Source organism: Nicotiana sylvestris, chromosome 12 (assembly GCF_000393655.2).
Source record: "Nicotiana sylvestris chromosome 12, ASM39365v2, whole genome shotgun sequence".
NCBI classification, from domain to species: Eukaryota; Viridiplantae; Streptophyta; class Magnoliopsida; order Solanales; family Solanaceae; genus Nicotiana; species Nicotiana sylvestris.
The window spans coordinates 1443945-1470178 of record NC_091068.1 but is presented as its reverse complement, the minus strand read 5'-3'; the positions used below and the strand labels follow the sequence as shown (position 1 = coordinate 1470178).

Genomic DNA, 26234 nt, shown 5'->3' with positions numbered 1-26234 from the left:
TTTTGGGGTTTCACATCCTGTGTGCGATATCCACATTGAAACATTAATTAATCCAGATTCGTGACGTGTAAGGCCCATTTAAGAGGTAAGGCGCTCTGTATTAGGATTCTTTTTTTTTTCCATTGAAGGCTCGAACGCAGGAATCTCCCGAGGAATGCACCCGGGGTCGATCAGGTCTATTCAAGCGGCTCGACATCAGCCCATGCGTACATCGCAAAGCTAGCCGGTTATCCCATCCTATTTCTTTTATCACACAACGTATGTTGTAGGAAGTTGGGACTTCCCCCTCTCTATAAAAAGGGAGTCGCTAACACCCTATAAAGACAAAGCTCCAACCATTCTACTCAAGTGCAATAGTATATTCTCTCTCCTTCTCCTCTCTAACTCACTTGCCCTCACTGGCTCGAAGCCATTTAGCTTTTATTGCCTTCTTGTCTGTTCTTTGTTTATCACTTGGTACTGGCCCGAAGTCACCTTAATATCCATGGCCCTCTTGCTTGTTCTTCATTATATTACTTAATATTGGCCGTGAAGAGCCTTATTTAATTATATCCTCAGCTGTTATCCCATCCTCGATAGCTCGAGCTCGACCCTGACGTCGACCCCGAGGTCCCCCATCGACCAGACCTATACCCGGGTAGCAGGCCCTTCGGTTCAATTACTATCTCGTTTTTAGCTTGCATTTTGTCATTAAACTCCATATTATTAGCATCAACTGCTCTAACAACTAGCTCGAGAATATATCATGTATTTTTAGAATCCCATTTACAAATTTAATTGTTGTTACCATTTTCACGGTAAACAGTTTGGTGCCCACCGTGGGGCTAAAAATAATAGTGATTATTTTTTTGCCGGTTTCACTGCACCAACGCACATTATCTTTCACACTTTTTCTTGTTCAAGATCCTTTGATTTCAGGTCAAAATGTCTGGCTTGGTAAACGGAGTAGAGAACGACAACCTCAAAAATCACGGGGAAAATGGCGTGGCTGTCCCGGCCACCGGAGCACCACTACAGAATCCCGATAACGTGTCCGGACCGATTTTAGCGGATGCGGATTCATAGGACGCACAACAAGTCGACGAAACTTCTCACACCGACAGGAGCATACGGCACAACGACCGACAGGAAGCTCAGAAAACCCCGGCCCGAGAAGAACAGGAAGTTAGCCTTCATGTTATTTTTGAAATATTGCAGGCACAACAATTGGCCATTGCCTAGTTGCAAAGTCATCTGAAGACTCCCAGCACAGCGGCACCAGAGACAGCTCCCCCCGCCGAGCAAGTACCCGAAAGATCAAGCACTAACAGGTCGGTGGCTGACCCCGCCATAGTGAAGATGCTCGAGGACCTCACCAAAAGGATCGAATCAGGTGAGAAGATGATTGTAGCCAACGATAAAAAGGTCGAGACCTACAACTCTAAGGTGGATAAGATCCCGGGAGCACCCCTGGTCCTAAAAGGTTTTGATTCGAAGAAGTTCATACAGAGACCGTTCCCCGAGGAAGCGGCCCCAAAGCCCATTCCTAAAAAGTTCAGAATGCCGGTACTCCCTAAGTACAACGGTACCACCGATCCCAACGAATATATTACTGCCTATACCTGCGCAGTAAAAGGTAACAATATAAAGAATGACGAGATCGAGTCCGTATTGCTGAAAAAATTCGGAGAAACGCTTTCGAAGAGGCCAGGAGTGGTATCACAACATGGCTCCCAGCTCCATAGATTCATTCGCCATGTTAGCAGACTCCTTCGTAAAAGCACATGCTGGAGCCATCAAGGTACCAACGAGGAAGTCTGACGTTTTCAAAATTAAGCAGAGAGAGAACGAGATGCTGCAGGAATTCGTGTCTCGGTTCCAGATAGAAAAGATGGAGCTGCTGCCAGTCTCCGACGACTAGGCAGTGCAAGCCTTTACCCAAGGGCTGAACGAACGAAGCTCGTGGCTTCGAAACAGCTGAAGCAGAACCTCATCGAATATTCGGCCATGACCTGGTCGGACGTCTACAATCGGTACCAGTCAAAGATCAGGGTCGAGGACGACCAACTGGGAGCCCTTTCAGGCTCAGTGTACCCAAACAAACTCCTGGTAAAAGAATCAAAACCAAACAAAGAAAGGTACCAGTCGTACCTCAAAGACAGAAGGAATGCCCAAAGGTGCAACCTACCTTGCAACGATCGTAGGATAGATCGAGGACAGGACCCTCGAGGGCTCGCCAACAGAACCATGTTTGATTAAAACATAACGCCAACAAACGTGCCCCACTTATCGGAATACAACTTCAGCGTCGATATATCAGACATCATGTTCGCTATCAGCAAGATCAGAGACGCCAAATGGCCCAAACCGATACAGTCAGACCCTTCGTAGAGAAATTATAACTTAGCGTGCAAGTACCACAACACGCACAATCACAGGACCGAGGATTGCCATCAACTACAAGAAGAAGTGGCTCGACTGCTCAGCAAAGGACACCTTCGCGAATTCCTCAGCGAACGGGCCAAAAATCAATTCCGAGAGAGGGAGGCAACCAAGAAAAATGAGTCGCAACACGTCATCCACATGATCATGGGGGGCACTGATGCCCCACAAAATATCCATCACCAAAGAAAAACGGACTCGGGGATATATCCCCGAAGACGCCCTCAAGTTCAGCGAAGAGGACACTGAGGCCCTGTCTCAACCCCACAACGACGCTCTGGTAATCTCCTTTCTTGTAAATTCTTTTAAGATAAAACGTGTACTCGTAGATCCAGGTAGCTCGGCCAATATCATCAGGTCAAGGGTGATAGAATAGCTCGAGCTACTCGAACAAGTTGTGCCCGCCACTCGGGTCCTCAATGGATTCAACATGGCGAGCGAAACGACAAAAGGGGAAATTGTCCTTCCGGTTACCGTGGCCTGCACAACCCAAGACACCAAATTCCATGACATCGAAGGAGATATAAGGTATAACGCCTTATTTGGACGGCCATGGATACACTACATGAGAGCAGTACCATCCACCCTCCACAATGTGATAAAATTTCCGACAAAGGACGAGATCAAAACTGTCTACGGGGAACAACACGTGGCAAGGGAAATGTTCACTATACACAACGTGATACCAACGGTCATGTCTTAGCCCCTGAATGAAACAACGGGCAAACCATGTTTCGCACCCGGTCGAACTTGACAAAACAAAGTAGAGATCCATGCCGCATATACGCCCCCGGGCAGTTACAGTAGACCAATCCCAAGGTATCACCAATATATCTCATTTCAAGGCACGTCCATTCCTTTTTTATTTTATTTCAAATTCGGAATTAACCTTCGTGCAGGCACCCAATCGAAGCTGCCGGGACGTTAGTGCCGTCGCAAGACCTCGAGGCCCCAAAGGCGCACCTGTTGCACTCATTTCCTTCGACCGAGTTTTTATCCCAGAAGGAGGGTTTTTTCCAGCATAGTTTTTAATGATGCAATGTCTGCAAGCCGTTTAAGGGGGAACTCCGCAAAAAACATTCAAGACTTTCCCTGCGGCTAACTTTTTAAGCGAGGGGTATTCGTCCTGAAAGCTTCCCGCTCGTAGGAGTTTTGAAAAATGCCAAATGAGGTTTCATGTAAAAAAACAATGTATCGGACCAAACAGCCGATATAGTCAAGACTCGTCGGCAAATGCATGTACTATCGTATCGAGCAATCAAAAAACATCTTTTGTCAAAAAGGGGGGGGATGCCTTCTCAGAGTAGGGTAAAAAATTCTTTCACCAGAAACGTCCCGAAAACTCGAGAACCGACGCCAATGGTTCAAATGCTCCGACGGTCTCCGGGTCGAAAGCTCTGAAATCACAAAAAACTCAGGCAAGAAAAACCTCCGAGCGATCGACTACGACCCGATATAGGTTGACTCAACATAACAATATATATTATGACAATGGATCGAAGAATGTCTTTTAGCATCCCATTCTCTAAGCGAGGAAATCACAGTGTATTCCTGGTAGGAACATCTCCACCAAATGCGTCCCGAGAAACTCGTAGACTTAGCATCAACAATTCAGCACCCGCACGACCCCTGGGTCGGAACTCCGGGCTCATAAAGCCCCTATAAGGCAACTCCGAGCTCACGAAAAGTGGTCTTCCAGCTTAAACAAATTCGATGACTCGGAGACTGTCATTCATCCCAATTGCCATGCACTGGGAAACCCGAAACTGTAAGACCCCTAGCGGGCAGACTCGGCGTAACCAGATCTATTCTACATTACGATAAAAACTGTAAGACCTCAACGGTTATGAAAAAAACTGTAAGACCTTAATTGGCATGACAAACTGTAAGACCTCAACAGGCATGACAAACTGTAAGACCTCAACAAGCATGAAAATCCTGAAGTTCAGGCTATACGTCGCATTTGTAGGAGTCCCAAGGCATACCCTCGGTGTAGACATCTGAACTATCACTCGGGATCAAAAATGGCTTCGGCCAAACAAATATGTCTATTGTCAGAATGACTAATATACCCAAACTAATACAACTCGGGGACGCCCGACTGTTGCTAAAAATAATTACAGGCCACTACTTCGAATATACTTTGGAAAGAACCGGTTGAAACATGTCCCTCAATAGGCAAAAACGAGTTTTGACCATGTTAGCTCCAAATCACAAGGTTTCGACCTGCTCAGCCTACGAGCTATGAACCTTCCGAGGTGCTCAAAACATTGCCGATAGCGACTTGAAATCGAGGTTTTCCCTGAACCGACGACGGGTCAGGTAAAATTATTTCAAAAGACCTTAATGAGCGGAAAATAAAGCCTACAAAAAGCCTATAGGAAAAACAGTGTAAGAGCCATTGTCGCCAGCCAAATGAACCTCTGGGCCGCACATTGAAAGGTCTCTACGACCAAACAGCGTAAGAGCCATTGTCGCTAGCTTAAAAATTGACAACTTGAGAGTTAAATGAGCTCGAATCGTAACCCGATTTCGAGACCGGATCCAAAATAGTTAACTATGAAAACCTCCGAGCCACATATTGAAAGGTCTCAATGACCAAAACAGCGTAAGAGGCACTATTGCCGGTTTGAAAATACTTAAGGGTCAATTAAAGCTCGAATCGCAACGTGACTCGGAGACTGGACCCGAAATAGTTAAATTGCAACATGTGTAAGGGCACGACATAAATGCCATTGTCGACCAGCCGAGTGAGACTCCAGGCCACGCGCCTGTAAGGTCACTTCGACCCAAAGCACAAAAGGCCATCGTCGACCGCCCATGTAGGTAAGAGAGAACTAAGGGTCAAATTAAAGCTCGAATCGCAACGCGACTCGGAGACTGGACCAGAAATAGTTGAAATGACAAAACGCCCGAGATCGAGAAATGAATGCCATCATTGTCCGCCCATGCAGGCAGAAAAGAACTTAAGGGTCACTTAAAGTTCGAATCGCAACGCGACTCGGAGACTGGACCCAAAATAGCTGAAACAACGAAATACCTAAGGGCAAGAAATGAGAACAATCACCATCCGCCCGCGCGAGCACAAAAGATCAAACGACATGCAAGCTCAAATAAAGGCCCGACTCAGAGACTGAGCCTAAAAATAGCTAGGCAAAACATAGAGGCCCAACACCTGCTCGCGTCAAGGATCGCGCTTGAAAGCCCCTAGGCCTGCCTGATCAGTTCTGAACCCATGAGGATCCCGCCAAAGCATGGAAACCCGCCACCGGATCAAAGGCGATATGGGAAGAGATGCAAAGGAGGTAAAACTTCAAGATTTCTCTTATTTTATATATGCACAATAGGTGCGTTCTCCATCTACAAGCATGCTCTATAAACAACAAAATACAAAGTGGCAAAATCTACGCTCCACCCCTATAGGGTTACGGCCTACAGGCCCCAGCCTCGCTCTTTGTGGCATCGACAATAAGCAAACCGGGCATCACGCCCGACCACCTTCGCTCAAGCGAATCCTTCTAAAAGGACGGAACCCCTGGCATGGGTCTCTTCAAATGCCTGTCCCGAAGATCTATGACGAACGCATCCCTCGAAAGGCCTGTTCCAACCCGGCTTGATCATCGGTGACAAGTCGCCACTCCTTCATCATCTTCGGACCAGCTTAGTACTATACCAATCTGGGCACCGGTTGTTCTCAATCCAAACTTTTGAGGAATCAAGATACAGCTTCACAATCATATCCACTCAGATCGAAACTCGAAGCCTACATTTGATACTTCAGGTATTCCTAGCTCGATCAGCTACGCCCCTAAGGTAGAAAAGGCGAAATGCTTGCCACAAGAAGACTCATGCCTCACCAAAAGGCTTCTGTAATACGAATTCCGATATGTCCCGAATCGCCAGTGCACTGACTCGACCCTTCTTTCCCCTCACCAAGAAGTCTAAGGGCCCTACCCTCGTCCAGGGCCCCCCGAAGTATAGCCCCTTGATGGAACATCTCAAAGCCTGGGTCTGTTGGAGTCTTACGGAGGGAAAACCCTATAAGAAAGGGAAGACCCAAGATACGGAGGAATCATGCTGAAACTTACCACAAAGTGAAGCCGGTAAACCTACTCGATGATCGAGCACCCTTCTGGTGGCCCAACCCTTGTTGGCCCAAAGAAACCGCTGCTCTAGAACCAAGGACTCCAGGAATTCCAAGCTCGAATGATGCACTCTACTCAGAAACACGGGCCCATCTCGCCCTGATAAAAGCTCCTTCATGATTATGAAGCACACATCTCATATATCGCCGTGCCCGGTCTCTGTCGTGCCCCGAATAAGCAGCCGTTAATGGCATGACCCACCAGCACCACGAAATCAGCAAACCCCGAGGACCCCCGGGGAGCAGAAGCAACCTCACGACTACATACGAAAAGGGCGAGAACGATTCAACACCAACCAAAAGCACCAACCACCGGCACCACCTCCAGTTTCGAGGTAATGCTCAACCCTGAAGACCTCCGCCATAGCAAAACAGCGCCCCAACAGGCCAACAATGCCTTCACTGAATTGGCATACAACTTCAAAAGGCCTATGCCAAAGAAGGCTAGCTTACAAAGAAATGGGCGTCCCTAACAAACGCTCGTGCGAAACAGGTTCTGGGTAATGAACAGGGCGGCCCAGAGCACGGCCAGGCCTCCATTCAAAGATTTCCTCCAGGAAGTCACCGGCATCCCAGAACCGCAAGTCCTCAGGCAAGTCTCTTCTCGAAGGCCATTATGAGGCCCAAAGATATTATCCACGCTTTCACGCAGAGAAAGAGTCCTAGTGGCCCGAGGTTATTGGCCTAATTCCAGTTCGGTTCGAGAAGTCACGAAAGACCCGATGCAAAGCCGTTTCATAAATCGAAGGCCGGGAGGAATACTCGCGTCCAAGGCCAGTAACACAGGCGACGAAACAGGATCATGCATTCGAAGCTCCAAAAAATATAAAGAGATATAACAAGTGTCACAGAAAGGAATCAAGGCAATATCTTTGTATTTATACAAGTGTTCGCTTACAACGACCCTCGAGGGGTCCTTACATATGATTACATTACATATGAGGGGATCCTTACGTAAAAACAAAGAAGTACAAGAGATATGCATACAACAGGAGCCTAAGGGCCTATCCTATTCATGTTGCGTCTCCATCATCATCCTCTCAGGCATATGACCTCAAAGACAATATCTTCCAAGGTCGATCCCCTCGATAACCACATCCTAATCCTCCCAGAATGGCGTCTTCAAAAGGGAGGGTATGGAAAAGGAAGGCAGGGGAGAAGAGCAAAATGACTAAGAGAAATCGGAAGAACATAAGAAGTGGTTGGGTGAAAATTTTGGCTAGTACGAACTCCGCTAGTACCGCCGTTTTAAAGCCATATCTTGAGACGTTGCCTCGACCCGGAAGGCAATAGCCGGCAGAGACCGCTGACACATGCCTTGGGAATCCAAAAGGGGTGTAACACGCCGAGCCGAAGGAGGAGGGTAAGCAACGATGTATAATTCGAGCCCCTTTTTGAGCAGCGGTGCATAATCCAAAGTATCCTCGGGGTCGGAGGAAATCGGTCCTCTACCTCATCACCCTGAGCTAACGATAACAACACTAACAATAACAACAACAACATCACAGCGACACAACTTTGCCCAATCAAAAGAGGATCGATGGTTGGGCCACGATGCACACGGCGTAATACCTTGAGGATACGAGCTTCAAACATGACGAGATGGCAGAAATTCAGGATAGCAGGAAAGGAAGAAAAGATGGGTGTCAAAGGAAATTTGGATAAAAAATCAACCACAAAAAGTCCCATTTATAGGGAGGAAAAAGTAACCGACAGCGCCATTACTGCCCTCGAAGAGCGTAACAGCAGGCACAATCAATGCGTTCATAAAAGCTGAACCGATAGCAACGAAGATCGAAGAATCGTGACATTTTGGGTAATCCTGGAGAAGCGGAAAGGCGAGGCACCTCGACACCTGTAAAAAGGAGGTTGCGCCGTCAGCGCGACGTCGTTATGGGAGATCGAGAAGAGGGGTGTCAAAATCATTTCTTATCACTTCCCTCTAAGAAATGCAGAGACTATTTGTGCACGGTAAAATCTGGGAGGCCAATTTCTCCTCGACTGAATACCTCGAAGGGTGATCCTGGAAGCCCGAAATCTCGATCCAGTCACTTCTCTCAAGATCGGCCGGTACCCTACCAAGGATGGTGTCGACTAAAGCCCCGACGAACACAGGAATCTCCCGAGGAATGTACTTGGGGTCGATCAGGTCTATTCAAGCGACTCAACATCAGCCCACGCGTACATTGTAAAGCTAGCCGGTTGTCCCATCCTATTTCTTTTATCACGCAATGTATCTTGTAGGAAGTTAGGACTTCCCCTTCTCTATAAAAATGGAGTCGCTAACACCCTATAAAGGCAGAGCTCCAACTGTTCTACTCAAGTGCAATAATATCTTCTCTCTCCTTTTCCCCTCTAACTTGCTTGCCCTCACTGGCTCGAAGCCATTTAGATTTTATTGCCTTCTTGTCTGTTCTTTGTTTATCACTTGGTACTGGCCCGTAGTCACCTTAATATCCATTGCCCTCTTACTTGTTCTTCATTATATTACTTAATATTGGCCGTGAAGAGCCTTGTTTAATTATATCCTCAATTGTTATCCCATCCCCGATAGCTCGAGCTCGACCCTGACGTTGACCCCGAGGTCCCCCATCGACTAGACCTATACCCGGGCAGCAGGCCCTTCGGTTCAATTACTATCTCATTTTAGCTTGTATTTCGTCATTAAACTCCATATTATTAGCATCAACTGCTCTAACAACTAGCTCGAAAATGTATCACGTATTTTTAGAATCCTATTTATAAATCTAATTGTTGTTACCATTTTTACGGTAAACACACACAATACTCATACACAAACTATAATCTCAAACAAATTTGAGAAATATTGAACAATGCCATACAAGTCTTTTATACATATCACTCAAAAATAATCTCAACTAAGTATAACACTGGCTATTAAAAACTCGAATACATCTAATCCTTATAAATTACCAAGACATACATCACAATTCAAACTGTAATAATTCAAACTGTAATATAGTGTCACATACCTTGCGTTATGTTGGCCTTAGCGCTAGAAGCAATACGTTTTCCCGTTCAAAGTCCTTCAACGTTTTGCTTTTAATTGTATCTCTCCATTTTTTTGAAGGGAAAAGATACTTATATTAATATTAATAAAAGACAGAAGCAAGTACTAGGGTACAAGACCCATAGAGATGCCATTAGTACATAGTTGTGCCATGCCATATAGGGCATTGTCATTTCCTAGAGATGCTAGAGTGTTGCATGCATTCATACTACACGACCTAACATAGTTACAACCTTTCTAGTCCTTACAATACAAATCCATTGCAAACGTAGGTGGTTTTGCAAAATAAAGAGTTATGTTATAACTAGGGTACTTTAGAGCTTCCTTGGCCATCTTGTGTGTCACCCTGTTTCCTTCACGGAAATTGTGCGTCATCATGATCTCCCCCTGCTGCATTGCCTTCCCCATTAAACACCTGCATTCAAGAATTAAATCACTGTAAGGAGGATAATCTTCTTCTAGAAAACGAATCACCTTTGTGGCATCCGTCTCTAGTTCACATGGGGTGATCTTCTCCTTGATAATCATTAGAAGTGCCTGCCGAAGAGCTAGGAGTTCTGCATGTATAGGTGATATTATTGGACACTTCTAGTAGTAACCCAATATCCACTCTCCTTTGTTGTTGCATATGATTCCGTTGATTCCTCCATGCAGGCAGTCGTTGTTGAAGGCACCATCAAAGTTAAACTTGTACCAGTTGTTTGGAGGTGGGTGCCATTTTACCTTTACCTTTATAGGAATATTACCAATAGTGGGCTTGGATATGAGCAAGTGATATTCTAGTGTTTGTTGAAACACTTTCGTAGTGTTAATAGAAAGGTTGGTGTTATTAACATTATTTTCATTCCTGTTTTTCCAAATAGCCCAAAATGCAAATGGGAAAACATCATCCCAAGTGATGAACTTAGTAGGTATTTGAGGTATTTTTTACATAGGAAGTCCACTCAGTGCTCATTTGACATAGGGTTAGTAAAAGACACCCCTATAGATCTCCAAAAAAATTGTGCCACCTTGCATTCCCAAAAAATATGAAGTATGGACTCATCCCTATTTTTGCAAATTGGACAGGTTGTATCTATATTGATACCAATTTTTCCTAGGTAGTCTCTAATAGGTAGGCGTTAATGGTAGCATTTCCACATGAAAAACTAGATTTTTAGGGCATTTCATGCGCCATATCCATGCAAAATCTTTACTAGCTTGAGATTGAGGGTCAATTAATTTGTAGCGTGAAGAAGTTGTGAATATCCCACTAGGATTCATACTCCATATAAGGTTGATTGTGTGTGTGGAGGCTATGGTTAAGGAATGAATGCTATTAATGATATTTTGTGGTAGTTCGAAAGAGATATGAGCTAAATCCCATGTATTGTCATTTTGGATGTTTTTTACTCTCAAATCAATCTCGTTATTTGTGAGGGGGCCTATTAAATTATCCCTAAGGTTGCCATAGTTAGGGATCCAGTTGGTGTCCCATATGGACATGTTAGGGTGATTGCTCACTGACCATCTTATACCTTGTTGACAAAAGTTCCAACCCTTTAGAAGGCTTTTCCAAGTATTGGATCCAGCCTTAGTAGACTTAGTATGGCCGTATAGGCTAGTGAGAACTCGAGCCCAAAGAGAGAATGAGTCATTTTCTCCAAGCAAGGCTAGTCAGAAGAGAAAAATTCTTAGACTTGGCTTTTTTAATACCTAGCCCCCCATGTCTTTAGGCAGTGTAACCACGTTCCAGCCTATTAAGTGCATTTTCCTCTTTTCAGTTGTAGTTCCTCAGAAAAAATCTCTTTGGATCTTATCGATTTCCTTTAGTGTCCTACTAGGAAGCATTGAGAGTTGCATTTGGTGATTTGATATTGTGCTTAGAGTAGATTTTATAAGGGTACACCTTTCTGCCATGCTTAGCCATTTTGCATTCCAAATATTTAGCTTAGCCCGCATTTTATCAATTATAGACAGGAAATCTTCGTGTCTAGGTTGGATATTGAGCATTGGAAAACCTAGGTAGGTACCAAAATCCTTACTAATCTTCATGTCAAAAAAGTAGTGGCCCAATTAATAATTCTATTTGTGCATGATTTTGATAGTAACAATTTCAATTTATCCTTGTTAATATTAAGACCAGAATATTGACAAAAAAACTCCATACTATTCCACATAGTAGTGACAATTTTGTTGTTAGTACGACCAATTAAGGTTAAGTCATATGCAAAGAATAAGTGGGACAAGGGGGACATTTTTTATTCAAGAGGATTGGATTCCAATTTAGGGTATCCACTTGGTACTCAATATTTTTGGACAACATATCCATGCATAAGATTAATAGATATGGTGACATTGGGTCCCCTTGTCAAATTCCCTTGGTGGGATAAAATTCCTCCGTTTTATTTCCATTAACTAAGATAGAGATAATACTTATTGATATGCTGTTAACAATTAAGGTTGTTATATTGGGGGGGGGGGAAGTTGTGAAAGTTTAAAGTTCTATATACGAATGACCACTCCAACTTGTCGAAAGCCTTTTCCAGGTCAAGATTTAAAATGCAATTTCCTTTCCCGGTCTGGCTGTTAAAACGTTTTAAATTATAGCATTATCAGTGGCTCGTCTATTTTTAACAAAACTACTTTGTTGATCACTAATTAGATGTTTTAGGAACGGCTTAATGCGGTTAGCAATTACCTTAGTAATCACTTTATACAAAGTGTTACAAAGACTAATTGGTCTAAAGTTTTGAATTTTGTTTGCATTATTGAACTTAGGGATCAAACAAACGTAGGTTTTATTAATGTCCTGGGGCATAAACTTAGAGTTAAATTTTTTTTGGCATTAATTAATGACTTTACTTCCTAGAATTGGCCAGAATCTTTGGAAGAAAAAAGGGTGTAGACCATCAGGTCCGGGCGCCTTGCATGGTTTAAACAAAAAAATAGCTCTCCTAATCTCATGGTTTTTTAGTTGACTATCAAGGCTTGACAGGTCTACTTTCTTGTAGCTAATGTTACCCAATCTAATGTCTCTCCAATTTGTGTATTCATGAGATGTGGTGATTTTTTCTGGAAATGATTGGATACATACTCCATAAGGGCTTTTTGGTTTTCGATCCAATTGCCATAATTATCTTTAAAGAAGACATTATTATTTCTCCTTCTCCGATTAGTGGATTGAATATGAAAATACGTAGTATTTGCATCCCCTTCATTTAACCAATTAGTCCTAGAACGCAATTTCCAATAATCCTCCTCTAGTTTGAGAATTGAATCATAATCTTCTATAAGTTTTACCTCTAGGTCTCTAAGAAATTGCTATATTGGTAACTAGGAGAGTTTTGAATACCAGTTATACGCTTTAATAACTTTCTTTTCCTAGCAAAGATATTCCCAAAGGTAATTTCCATTCCAAAACACTGTTTTGAAATTGTTCAGTCCCCTTAATAATGCCCCTATTTTCCCAACTTTCTTTTACAATTCTTGGGATGTCCGAATGCGAGCACCAAAAAGTTTCCAGCCTGAAAGGCCTTGCATGGGTATTATTAATACTATTGTTAAGATTAACCAATATTGGATTATGGTCAGAATAAATTTTAGGGAGATGAGTAACCGTTACATTATTGAATTCTTGTAACCAATCAGAGTTTGAGTAAACCCTATCTAACCTTTCCATAATGAGACCCCCATTCCTCCTACGATGGTTTGACCATGTGTATTTGCAACCTTTGTAACCGAGGTCTACAAGGTTACAATAGTTTAGGCAGTCTATTAGGTTTCTAGCCCTTTTTTGGTTAATTAGCCTACACCAAACTTATCCGCTGAATTAATAATTTCATTAAAATCCCCCGTAACAAGCCAAAGTCCCTTATACTTATCAAATATAGATTTAAAGTTATCCCATAATAAGTGGCTAAAACATTGCTAGCATAAACAGTAGAAAAGAGCCATGTAATGTTTTTTGGTTTTACCTCTACCATTGCATGGATCGATTGGACATTTCTGGTGAAGTTGATGACCTTTACCACTTCATTGTTCCAAAGGAGGACCATACCTCCAGAATTTCCAATGGCAGGCACTTCAACCATATCAGTGAAATGATACCATTCAAGAATGGATATGTGTGTTTCCATTTTTGTTTCCAGCAAAGCAACTAGGTTAGGCTTGTGAGTGTCCATAAGTTCACGAAAGTGCCTACTAAAATTGTCATTGTTTGCTCCTCTAACGTTCCAAATAATGATATTACTGGGCCGATGCATGGGATTCATGTTGGGTGGGATGTTGTTTGGGTTCCTCCTTAGAGAAGGAACCAGAATCACTACATTCTTTCCCACAGTGGGATCGTGGGGAGCGCGGATGTCCAAGGAGCACTTGTAAAGTGTTGTTGGGTAGTTGAAGATAGACTTCCTATCTAGAATTTCCTTGAAGATGAGTATTTTTACCTCGTTTAGGCTTGAAAAAGCCACTGCTGGCTCCCCCAAGAGTGCTAAGTCGTCCTCTTCCTCCTCTTCTCCTCCTGAATCCCTTCCTGATTCTGCATGTTTGGAATTAGTGGTTGTTCTTCTATTGGCTCTGGTTGAGGACCTAGTGGCTGGTCTTTCATGGGTTGTGGTGTCCATTGTGTGAAGATAGGGTTCAACATCATCAGGTCCTCCGGAGCAAAGAAGGGAAGAATGATAGGTGGGTTTTGAGGCAGTTGTTGGTTGGAATTGTGGGGTATGCTCCACATCTGCTGCATGTTGTGAACTAGGTTTCGATTTAGTGAGGGTGTTAGGGGTTGTAGAGTATTGCTCATCCACATTTGATTTATGTAGTTATTCATGGCTAGGCTCATTCCCTCCGAGATTAGTTGTGCAAGGAAGTGTGTGTTCTGGATGATTATAATGGACTCCTATCCATTGATCTCCATGTTGAAGGAGATGACATGCCCTTGAAGCCCCAGTTCCAACCATGATTGTGGTACATGGTTGGGAGGGCTCGGAGGTTGAGCATAGATGACTGGATTTGGTTGGATTTGGGGAGGGAATGGTGGTAGGTTGTTCATTTTCGGATTTCTTAAGAGGTGGATTAGTTGAATCAGACGATATCTCCTTCTCAAGGTTAGTGGTGGTCTTGACATTTTTAGTGGCTTGGGGTAATATAGGGGTGATACTATATATTGGAGTAGTAGGGTTAGTAATGATGTGCTCTATGTTTATAGTATTTGGGAGGGTTTGCGTGTGATTTATAAGAAGATCTTCCAAATCTTGCATGGATTTGCCTTCATCCACTTGGCAATCTTCTACGTCCATGTGTTGCATGGTGGAGTTAAAAATAGTGAGGGGGGGGGTTGCATGTCATTTGAGTGGGTGTTTAAGTTACCGGGGTGGATATTACTAGGGGAAATAATGGTATTTTAACTGCTCATGTTGATTAATGAGTGATTTACTACCAAGTCCATTTTGTTAGATAAAAGGTTTGGGTAGTTATTATTCGGATTTGGTTGTGACACGTTTTTGCCACTTGTAGGGAATGTGTCTAAAGTGCCATGCAAATTATAGTTGTCTTTTTATTTTTTTCTTTAATAGAGTTTTGCAAATCTGTGTACTCTTGTGGTTTGTTTGAAAAACCACTCTCCCAAAGTGTGGTTTTCCAGTGGGGTGATTTGCTTCTAAGGTTACCCTTTTTCCTTTATCTGATTGAGAGGTATTATAGACTGCCTTAGAGTTATTTTGTACTTGAGTATTGGCATAATTCATACGTTGGGTATTTAAGAACTTACCTGACATTGCATCAAAAATGCGTACACCGATACCTGGCCAGTAGTGGAGATTGCCTTAGTCAACTAATGATTGGCTGCCTTGCCTTTGCTTTTTTCTTGGAAAGGAAACTATCATCCACTCTTGTGTATTGTCTTCCTTAAATAGTGATGCCTCATTTGTGGCAGGTCCATTTGTTTGTCCACTTGGAAAAGTCCTATGTGGGCAACTTTGATTTGAGTGGCCCAACCTTCCACAAGCTTTGCACAAGAAACCTTCTCCTTCATAGTGAATTCGTTGTTTGTGGTGTCCTATCATAATGAAGGTTTAGATCGGCTGTTCCAATGGCAATTCCACACAGAGTCGTGCATACCTTCCCCTTAATGTGACTGATGTGCATGCATCCACTTTCAGTAGCTTACCAATGCAATTCCCAATTTTTGTGAGGATGATCTCATCATAAAATTCCGTGGAAAGCTGTGGTAATCTAATCCAAACGGATGTGTAGTTTTGGGATGCCTTTGTTGCTACAAAATTTGGAACCCATTTTTGTACGGATAAGAAGTAACCTTTGATGAACCATGGACCATTATGTAGAATCCTTATCATGCTCTCTTCTTTCATCAACTTGACCGTATAGTAATCTTCCCCTAGGTCTATTAGAGGATAATTTTCATCTACCTTCCATAACTCTTGAGTTTTCCTCTTAAGGTAGTGATGAACTATTCTTTTGCCCATGAGTTTGATAATTAGCGAGTACTTCCATGGATTATACATTCTCTGTTTATCATCCTCACTCAGGATGATTTGCCTCATATTTTGGTACACAACTTCCATTGAAGTATTTCCAAAGTCATAGGGTTGGGTGTCCATTGTTGTACCCGAGGGCTTTGGGTTTGATTGAGGATTAGTTGAGAATATTTCACCTTGAATTAATTTCTCGTTATAAGATGAAGTAGAATTGACCGTTGGATTGGTTGAAGGATTGATTGTTGGTGAATTTTTGTCAGGGGGTTTGAGTGAAATTTGATGTGAATTTTTGGTTGGATTGGTTAGTGAGAAGTTGCTCATTCTCTTTCTACTATAGCCTTTTTGTCTCCATTTCTTTTGTCTTCCACTTGGGGGGACAAAACCCAAAGGATATACTATTTCTTTTGTTTTTTAAGTTTTTGCTTTCTTTCTTTTTCTTCCACGTTTTATTCAATTTTGCTCCAATTCTCTTCATCTTCACATCGCTTTATTCCTACGCAGTTAAAATATAATATTAAGCATAAAGTAATATAATTAATACTCAAAAGACGACTAAAAGTACTAGAATATGAGGCAATAATGGTTAAATATATGTATTTTTTGGTCGAAAGTAACGTAGAACCAAAGATAACCTTTTTTATTCCTTCCGTGCATCATATTCCACACAATACTCAAACACAAATTATAATCTCAAACAAATTAAAGAAATATTGAACAATGCCACACAACTCTTTTATATATCACTCAAAAATAAATGTCAACTAAGTATAACACTGGCTATTAAAAACTCGAATATATCTAATTCTTATAAATCACCAAAATATACATCACAATTTAAACTGTAGTGTCATATAACTCGATCGAACCAGTAACTTCCAACGTGAATATTCTTTACTTCCGACTTACCCTTCACAATCAAATCAACATCAAATCTAGAGAGAAACTTTCTTTTTGCAATCCATATTCTTAGCATCTTGCGTTTGTAAATCAACTATCATATTGCAATTCATTTGTATACCAACACTTTTCTTAATCACCAAAATCTTGACCCTTCCATTAATACTTGTGGACATACTCAAAGGCAATTTCCTTGCCACCAAATCACTTGCTAGTCTAGGAATGCTTGATAATTTATCAACCATAACTGTGACATTCACGATCATTCGAAACGTTCGTCGAGCCTTAGCATTCGCTGCTGGCGTTAAGACTTCTACGATGACTCTGTCATCGTATATCAGACTAGTAGTTGCCTCGTTAAACTTGAACGAGGCAGCGTTAGGGTTTTTAATAGAGAAATCTGCAGAGACCGTTATGTTCACGTTGGTTTGTAGATTGGAACTATTAGTAAGATAACTCAACCCATCAAATTTGATTGAGTTCATTTTTATAGTAGGTTTTTTCACCTTGAAAACGGTGAATGCAAGAATTACGATGATCACAACTAGGGTTATTGTTGTGATACCACAACAACTACAACATTTCATGCATCTTTTACGACGTCGTTTTTTGGCTAACTCCATACTGGACATGAACGTGGAATCAATGGTTTCTTCGTTTTCTACGTGTATACGATGGGATGCAGGTGCCAAAGGTCGAACTTGATTTCTAGATTCAATCATGGTGGAATTTGGAGATTGGGGTGGAGACATTTTTGGAAAGTTTCTAAAAATTGATGATGATAATTTTGCTATGAAATGAGAGTATTTAAAGTGACAAATGGTATAGAGCTGACTACTTTTCAAGCCAAAGTTGAATATTTCTAGCTGTTTTAGGCTTTGAGTTTTTCTAGATATTCAACTAGTTTTGACCCATTAATAGCAGACTTGAGAGCATTGATGAGTCCAATTATGAAGTATCTATGCCTTGACTTCTTTAGAAGGAATATTTATGTTTTTTCATTATTTTATTAATCTAATAAGAGCATGTTTGATAAAACTTTAAAATGTGCTTATTTTGAGAAAAGTATTTTATATTACAGTCAAACATCCCTATAATAACGTCATTTGTTCCGAATTTTTTTGATTGTTATAGTGATGTGTTGTTATATAGAACACATATTATAACATAGTATGAAAATTGATTCCATAAAAGCTTAGCTTTTATAGTGATTGTCTGTTATATAACGATGTTATTATAGAAAGGTCTGACTATAAATGCTTTTTGAAAAAGTATTTTGGAGCTGTAGCAGCTTGTATAACGCTTTTATTAGTATTAGAAGGCCAATTTTTTTCTTCAAGAAAGTACTTAATTTTAAGCATCAAGTTATGAAAATGACATGTACATATTTTATAATACTCCAATATTTTAAATGAGGACATATTGGTCATTACGCGGGATTTTTACATTCCTATACACTATTTCAAACTTTATTACCAAAATTGTCCAAGCTTAGTTAATTACCCGACCTAAACAAGTTTTGTTTACAAAATATATACATTCCACATTAAAAGACTCTCAATCCATTATTAATTTAGTTATATATTTATCCTTTTTTCTCTCCTCTTCCCCTTTTCTTTCCGGATCTTCCACCCTTATAGCAATTTAAGCTAACTACTGTATCCTTGATTTCAGTTTTCAATTTTGGTAAAATAAAAATATCCCTCACAAACAACAGAAGAAACCAATAACAAGTGTCAACTTACAGGTCGACAGAGGTAAGTATGGGAACTTACAGGCCAAGAGAATTTTGTAGATTTTCATAAGTTCTGTTATGAGGAAAAAGATAATGAAAGTTTTTCTTTTTTTGATAACATCTAATATTGTCCTTTTTTTCAAATTTAGTATAAAAATAAATTTCATACAACTAATTATATATTATATAACGTATTTGCAATTTATTTACAACTTTCATACATTATTTCTGCCCAATTATATACAACTACAATATCATACAACTTAAATACAAATTTTGTAAAATTTTTATACAATATATCTTTTGTATATTTTGTATCTGATTTATACATAGTAAAAATAAATTTCATACAACTAATTATATATTATGCGACTTATCTATAATTTTTATACATTATTTCTACTCAGTTATATAAAACTACAATATCATACAACTTAAATATAATTTTGATACAATGTTGTTCAACTTTCATACAATAATTAAATAAATAAAAGAAAAATATATAAACAACAGAATACAATTTTACTATAATTCCGTAAATATAATGTATATCATGTCTTCTTCTTCTTCTTCGAGTTTCAATCTGAAATTCAGCCAAAACCAAAGTCTAATCTTCACCAAAACCCCTCAAAATTGAGATATAAACTCCAAATCATATTCACAATTGTTTGCAACAATACTCAATCCAAACAAATAATGATTTTTGAAAACACAAATTCGAATTCAAAGCTTCAAAACTTTTTAATGACTGTCAATGGTGGAATTGCTGCTCTCTTTTCCTTTGCTTTACATTACTGAAATTAGGGATTGAGAGATAGAGAGAGACGTTGAGAGAATTCCCAATTCTTTGCAGCACCATCCAATTCAAACAGATAATGTTTTTTGAAACCTAAATTCGAATTCAAAGCTTTTTAATGGTTGTCAATGGTGGAATCATGGGTGGGTGCAAGATACGTAGGAGAGGGGATGGGAAGTGGAGAGAGAAATGTGGGGGAGTATAAGATACACCATCTATCACAGTATGAATATGATCTGTTGAAGCCCTCACCTACAATTACATAACAAACAGAAAGAAAAATATTTACAATCATAAAATAGATTATCTACAATTTATCTACAAATTATCTACAATCTATAAATTAACTACAATTTATCTACAATCTGGAAATATTGTATATTAAAATATTATTTTTTTGCACCAAATAAATAGATCTTACCCTAAGTTTCTGAGATAATGTTCTGTTGTTCTCCAATTCTTTGTTGAATTTGGACCCAAGGAATGTGAAAGTACCATTTGCCTTCAATAACTTCTCGTTCGTCCAGCGTTCAAGAAGTGTCCCCATATATTCTAATAGGTCAAATATTGGCAGCCCTCTTGCATCTTTTGTTACAGCATTCAACGACTCTGCAATGTTTGATGTCATAGTCCAAGTTCTATTCACCGTTGCATGTACTCTTGACCATCTATGATAGCCAATATTATAGAGGTATGATTTAACACGCGGGTATATCTCTTCAATCTTCGACATCCTTTCATTAAATTCATCCAGTGTATGATCGTGATGTAGTAAAGTACAATTCATTTAATTGTAGATGACCCTTCTTGAACTTTGCCCTTATATTTGTCCAAATATGCCACATGCAAGAGTAGTGTGGCACGCCCGGATAGACAATTGATGTTGCCTTTAGGATACTCTCATTCCTATATGAAAAAACACATATTGAAGTTCTTTCACCATATGCTTGCTTGAATTGCTCAAAAAATCACTTCCACGATGCGTCTTTTTCCGAATCAACCACAGCATATGCCAAAGGCAATATTGTACCTACATTATTAGTCAAAAAATAATTAACTGCCAGCTTTGAAAATGCATATAAAAACACAAATACATATAAACTACAATAAATCTACAAAGTATCTACAATTTATAAACTGCCTACAAAATAACTACAATTTTACCTGTTGCATCCATTGTGCTTGCTGTCAGCATAATCCCCCTGTATGCTGACTTTAAGAATGTCCCATCAACCACTACTACTGGTCTACAATATTCCCAACCACTTATTGATGTATAAATAGCAACAAATGCATATAAGAAGCATTCATCTGCTGTCTTCTTCAATTTAACAACTGAACCAGGATACGTCTTCTCAAGAATATAAAAATATTTTGGTAATTTGTTGTAAGAGTCAGCCGGATGGCCTCTCAAAAACTGTAAAGCCTTTTCCTTTGCTCTCCATGCTTGCATGTAGCTTAGGTTCACTCCTTGTTGGGACAACATATCAGTTTGTATGTCCTTTGGTGTGTAAACTGTCTTAGGATCACAATACTTTGGAATGACCATGCTACCAACTTACAACTGCAGTACGTTTGCGCTGTATGAATGTATCGTCTATTAAGATGCATGTGTGTTGTCGATTGAAACTCCTGATCTTGAACATTGCAGAATCGTTAACTGATGTTGCCTTGAAGTGCCAATTACAGTTTTCTCCAACGCATATAAGCCAGTAGCTACAAAAAAATACATTTATAATACAGGTTATCAATGTAGATGTAACAAAAAGACTGTTTTAACATAAAGTAACATACTATACAATATAACTACTTTTCATCTACAATGTTTGAAAAACACATATCACAAGGAAAATACTGTTTATAATGATCTTTTCACCATTAATATATTCATACCTTTTGTGGCTAGATCTTTTAACCCTGAATTGATACTTGTGCATGACAGAATAGTGCTTCATTGTAGTTGCAATTGTTTGCTTGTCTTGATACACTTGTCCTTCTTCGATAACACCTTGTGTACCTTCAGTTATTATTTCACTTTGATATTCCTCTATGACTGGAGAGGCTGACAAATCAAGTAACTTTATTGTCCCAGACGAACCTGCATGAAAATAAAGATAAACAGTGTCATTACAATTTTGTAGAATCTTTGTAGATAAATTATAGATGAAGAGAAAATTTTCAATATTTTTTCCCACATAGATTGTAGTTTAATTGTAGTATAAATGTAGTAATTATGTAGATACCCTTACAAATAATACTGCTTTATACATACTTAAACTGATTTGTAGAATTTCTGTAGAAAATTTGTAGCTGAAGAGAAAATTTTTGTAGTCAACATTTTTTCAACATAGATTGTAGTTTCATTGTAGTATAAATGTAGTAATTTTGTAGATAATCATGAAAATAATATTGCTTTATATATCATAAAACTGATGTGTAGTTTATTTGTAGATAAATGTAGGAATTTTATAGATATTACTGTAATATCAGACTTCCATAGAATTTAAAACATAACAAACCTGCACTTGTGTTCTCATAGTAATAGTCAATTCCATATTGAAATCTCGTACACTTATAAATAACAGATACGATCCTAAGTTTTTATTCTCCTTTTTTATCTCCATATACACACAAACCCCCATATCGTTCCTAATCTTCATTGGAGGACAATTCTCATTCACAATGTATTTGATTTCTACAATTTTTTCCGAAGTATCAATCATTAATTGCTCTGCAATTGTAGAATCAACATACTGTAACTTGCATCCTCATCGAACATAATACCATCAACTTGAAAATCTCTAAATCTGCCATAGCTATCCCAATTCCCATTTAATTGTAGCATGATTAGAATTTTGGACATGATTGCGTGTCATTGCTGAGGTATTGTTCAATATTTTGTCGCTTTTTTGATTTTTTGGATTAAGAAAAAAAGACGAAGAACAGAGTATCGGCAGAATTGATTTCTACAATTTGACTTGAATTTGTTGAATATTTTGTCACTTTTTTGATCAGTGGATTGAGGAAAAAAGTCGACGAACTGAGCTTTTGCAGAACTGATTTCTACAATTTAATTCGAATTTGTTGACGATTTTGTCTTTTTTTGATTTGTGGTTTAAGGAAAAATATCGAAGAACAGAGTTTTTGCAGAAAAGAGTTTATGTAATTTGATTTTAAATTGAAGATAAAGGATTTCCGTTTCAAATTTGATCTGAAGGTCGCTAAATCAATTAGAATATTTTGTTCCTGATTTGTAGCGCGCCTAATTAGGAAGATTCAGGTACTAACAATTAGTATTTAATGAATGATATAATAATTGTAGAAAAAGTGTGAACATGGCGGGTAAATTAGAAACTATGCACATATTTGGTAATAAAGTTTCATATATGGTATAGGAAGGAAAAAATCTCTTTTCATAAAGCACTATCTTTTAGTAGTAATTAGCCATCTATAGATACCATTTGCTATATTATAGATTATAGATACCTTTTATGTGGTTATAAGATGTATTTGATGTATTTAAGCTATTGTATTCATGAATACAATAGCAAAAATAGGCGTGAATCAGGGAAGTCCAGCTAATCAGTTGTTGTATTCGAGTGTATTCATGAAGTGAAACATGGGATTACAGTTGGACAGATTATTGTATTCAACTATATTTACAGCGTGAAATAGGGGATTACATTGTTTTGAAAATGGAAAGTGAAACAATTAACATGATAGACTCCTAATATAACTCAACAAACTCAATTATAACACACAAAATTTGTATTTTCAATTATAAAAAAGATTCTCAACCAAAAAATACCCCAAAAACATAGCAATCTTCAGAGAAATTATATAATGCATCTGAATACATAAATTATATCAATTAAAAAAACTTATGAATACATTCATGGCATATTGCGAGATAGTGAATACGATGAAATACATAGAATACTGTGGGATACATTGAAATACAATGAAAAAAGATAGAGAATACAATAAAATACATGAAATACAGCGAGATACATTGAATTACAATGAAAAAAAAGACAATGAATACAATGAAAATCATGAAAATACAGCGTAATACGTTGAAATTACATTGAAATATATTATTGTTCCATTTGTGAGATGAGATCCAATGGTTTATTGACTAACTCTTTGATAATCTAGAGCAATTTGATCAGCTTGTTCAGCATCTTTGAGACGTTTTGATGCACCTCCAATAGGAAATGTACTGCTCTTTAGTATGCTTTTTACGTCGTATCGGTTTATTTCAATGTTGGTTACTGCATTTAGTCCACGAAATTTTATTGCTGCAATGTCATAAGCTGCCGCCAACTCCTCCACTGCAGTTTAATTCCAGAAAAAGACAAAGCAAAAAGAATGAAAAAAAGTTGATTAGTGTGATGACCCGGCCAGTCGTCTCATGAGTTACCACTCCGTTTTCCCTATTTCTGCTTCATTATGCTTCGTTATCCGTGTTTTTTTTTGTGTTTGAGTTGGTTGGTTTGCGTTCGGAGTGGTTTTGGTAGGAAATGAGATACTTAGTCTCTTTTAAGTAGGGTTAAGTTGGAAAAGTCAACCGGATATTGACTTATGTGTTAGGGGGCTCAGATGAGAGTTTCGATGATTCAGTTAGCTTCGGGAGGTGAATTATGGATTAGGAGTGTGATCGGAATTGGTTTTGGAGGTCAGGTATAGAATTAGGCTTGAATTGGCGAAGTTAGTATTTTTGCGATCTCCGGCCGATAGGTGAGATTTTGATCCGAGGGTCGGAATGGAATTCCAAGAATTGTTGTAGCTTCGTTATGTCATTTGGGATGTGTGTGCAAAATTTCAGGTCATTCGGATGTGGTTTGGTTGGGTTTTTGATCGAAAGCGTATTTCAGAAGTTTTTAGAAAACTTAGGCTTGAATACGATGAGTTTTGAGAAATTTGATGTTGTTTGAGGTGTTTTGATGATTGGAACAAGTTCGAAGAAGGTATTGGGTCATGTTGGTGCTTTTGGTTGAGATCCCGGGGGCCTCGGGGTGATTTCGGATGGTTAACGGGAAGTTTTGGAACTTGAGTGATTGCAGATTTTCTGCTGCTTCTAGTGTTTTCGCACATGCGGTTTGGGGACCGCAGGTGCGGTCTGGCATAGCATTGTTTGGGTCGCAGAAGCGTAAGGCTGAGAGAGGCCTGGTATCGCAGATGCATAAAAGGAACTGCACCCGCGAAGCCGCAGATGCGGCGAGTGGATCGCAGATGCGGTGTGGATCCGTAAGTGAAATTCTGCAGATGCGGAGAAATAACCGCAGAAGCGGCTATTGGACCGCAGATGCGGTTATGTCTGGGCAGAAGGTATATATGTTTCTTCTTCGCCATTTTTGAAGGGTTTATTCATTTCAACTTCAGACTTAGAGTTTTTGGGCGATTCTGAAGAGAGATTTCAAGAAAACTTTGATAAGGTAAGGATTTTTGACCTAAAACACACTTCTATGGTAATATTTCATGGATTGGGACTGAAATTTAAGAGATTAAAGGACTAAAAATGGAGGTTTAGGGCTTGAGTTTAAGAGGGCTTAAATTAAGGATTTGAGGGGTCAATTGAACTCCGATTCTTGTGTTTTTAATATGTATGAACTCGTGGGGAGACGAGGAATCTAATGATGTGAAAAGTTCCGAGTTTCGAGAAGTGTCCCCGGGGCTCGGGTTTTGCTAATTTAGGGATTTTTTGAATGTTTTCGCTTGGGCTTTGTTCCCTTAGCATATTGTGACGTATTCGTTCTAATTTTGGATAGATTCGACGTGCGTGGAGGCCGATTCGAGGGCCAAAGGCATTGCGAGCTAGAGTTGTAGCCGACTCGAGGTGAGTAATGATTGTAAATGATGTCCTGAGGGTTTGAAACCCCGAATTTGCACATCGTAGTGTTATATTGAGGTGAGACACGCACTGGATGATGAGCGTGTGGTCTTCTACTACTGGGGATTGTGACTTGGTCCATCCCGATTGATGATTTTACCGCGTATTTGACTGAAATTTATTTGTTATCATCATGATTTTGGCCGATTGCCATATTTGGGCTTCGTGCCAACTATTTGAACCCTTCGGGGATTTTTATCACCATTCCTCACTACTTTGACTTATTATTTGAACTCAGTCCTGTTGATATCTACTGTTTTACAAACTCAGCCACTTTTACTTAGATTTGAAACTTATATGATATTTCTAAATGATGTTTTGGGCTGAGAACTACTGTTTTACTAATGCCCGAGGGGCTTGTGATGATTTTCGGACTGAGTGAGGCCGAGGGCCATATGTGAGGATATGCTGAGTGATATGAGGCCGAGGGCCTGAGATACTTTAAATTCCACAAGGTGGCTTGAGGGATGTGAGGCCGAGTGCCGAGAGATGATGCCACGAGGTGGTTTGATATAGAGCTTGGGCCGTAAGGGCCCTCTCCAGAGTCTGCACACCCACAGTGAGCGCGGGTACCCATTATGATATGAGAGTGAGCCCGAGGGGCTGATACTGTACTAAGAGTGAGCCCGAGGGGCTGATACTGTTCTGAGTGATTGATATTGTGCCCGAGGGGCGGATTTCTACTTGTTATTTACCGGTTAAATTACCCGTTTTACTTATTTTAAAAGGGATTTCATTTGATTTCTTCACCGATTTACTGCCTTAAGTGATTTTACTGCTTGATATAGAAATGTTTTGTGCCTTTACGTGTTTTCATATTTTCAGCAATTATTTATAATTATTA

The 26234-nt window shown here is 39.6% G+C and overlaps 4 protein-coding genes across 4 annotated transcripts; all 4 read right to left on the bottom strand.

Annotated features, from left to right (window-relative positions):
- Positions 1-15646: 15646 nt before the first annotated feature.
- LOC138884251 (uncharacterized) lies at positions 15647-16192 on the bottom strand. The gene has a single exon (XM_070165320.1). The coding sequence runs from the start codon at positions 16190-16192 to the stop codon at positions 15647-15649; it is 546 nt and encodes a 181-aa protein (XP_070021421.1).
- An 809-nt stretch (positions 16193-17001) lies between these two features.
- On the bottom strand, positions 17002-17718 carry LOC104216074 (late embryogenesis abundant protein At1g64065-like). The gene has a single exon (XM_009766037.1). It carries the CDS (start codon positions 17716-17718, stop codon positions 17002-17004), a length of 717 nt encoding a protein of 238 aa, XP_009764339.1.
- A 1884-nt stretch (positions 17719-19602) lies between these two features.
- Positions 19603-20230, bottom strand: LOC104216075 (uncharacterized). Its single transcript, XM_009766038.1, has 2 exons — positions 19919-20230; positions 19603-19749 (listed from the first exon to the last, which is right to left on the bottom strand). Exons 1-2 carry the CDS (start codon positions 20228-20230, stop codon positions 19603-19605), a joined length of 459 nt encoding a protein of 152 aa, XP_009764340.1.
- A 235-nt stretch (positions 20231-20465) lies between these two features.
- LOC138884250 (uncharacterized) lies at positions 20466-21046 on the bottom strand. Its single transcript, XM_070165319.1, has 2 exons — positions 20662-21046; positions 20466-20527 (listed from the first exon to the last, which is right to left on the bottom strand). The coding sequence occupies exons 1-2, from the start codon at positions 21044-21046 to the stop codon at positions 20466-20468; spliced, it is 447 nt and encodes a 148-aa protein (XP_070021420.1).
- Positions 21047-26234: the final 5188 nt, after the last annotated feature.

Excerpts from the sequence above, each read along its gene's own strand:
- LOC138884251 (XM_070165320.1), bottom strand. The coding sequence starts at position 16,192 with ATGGACACCCAACCCTATGACTTTGGAAATACTTCAATGGAAGTTGTG.
- LOC104216075 (XM_009766038.1), bottom strand. The coding sequence starts at position 20,230 with ATGTCGAAGATTGAAGAGATATACCCGCGTGTTAAATCATACCTCTAT. Across the intron at positions 19,750-19,918 it reads CATTATCTCAGAAACTTAGG|GTGAGGGCTTCAACAGATCA; the intron begins GTAAGATCTATT and ends ATGTAATTGTAG.
- LOC104216074 (XM_009766037.1), bottom strand. The coding sequence starts at position 17,718 with ATGTCTCCACCCCAATCTCCAAATTCCACCATGATTGAATCTAGAAAT.
- LOC138884250 (XM_070165319.1), bottom strand. The coding sequence starts at position 21,046 with ATGGTCATTCCAAAGTATTGTGATCCTAAGACAGTTTACACACCAAAG. Across the intron at positions 20,528-20,661 it reads AAGCACAATGGATGCAACAG|GTACAATATTGCCTTTGGCA; the intron begins GTAAAATTGTAG and ends CTAATAATGTAG.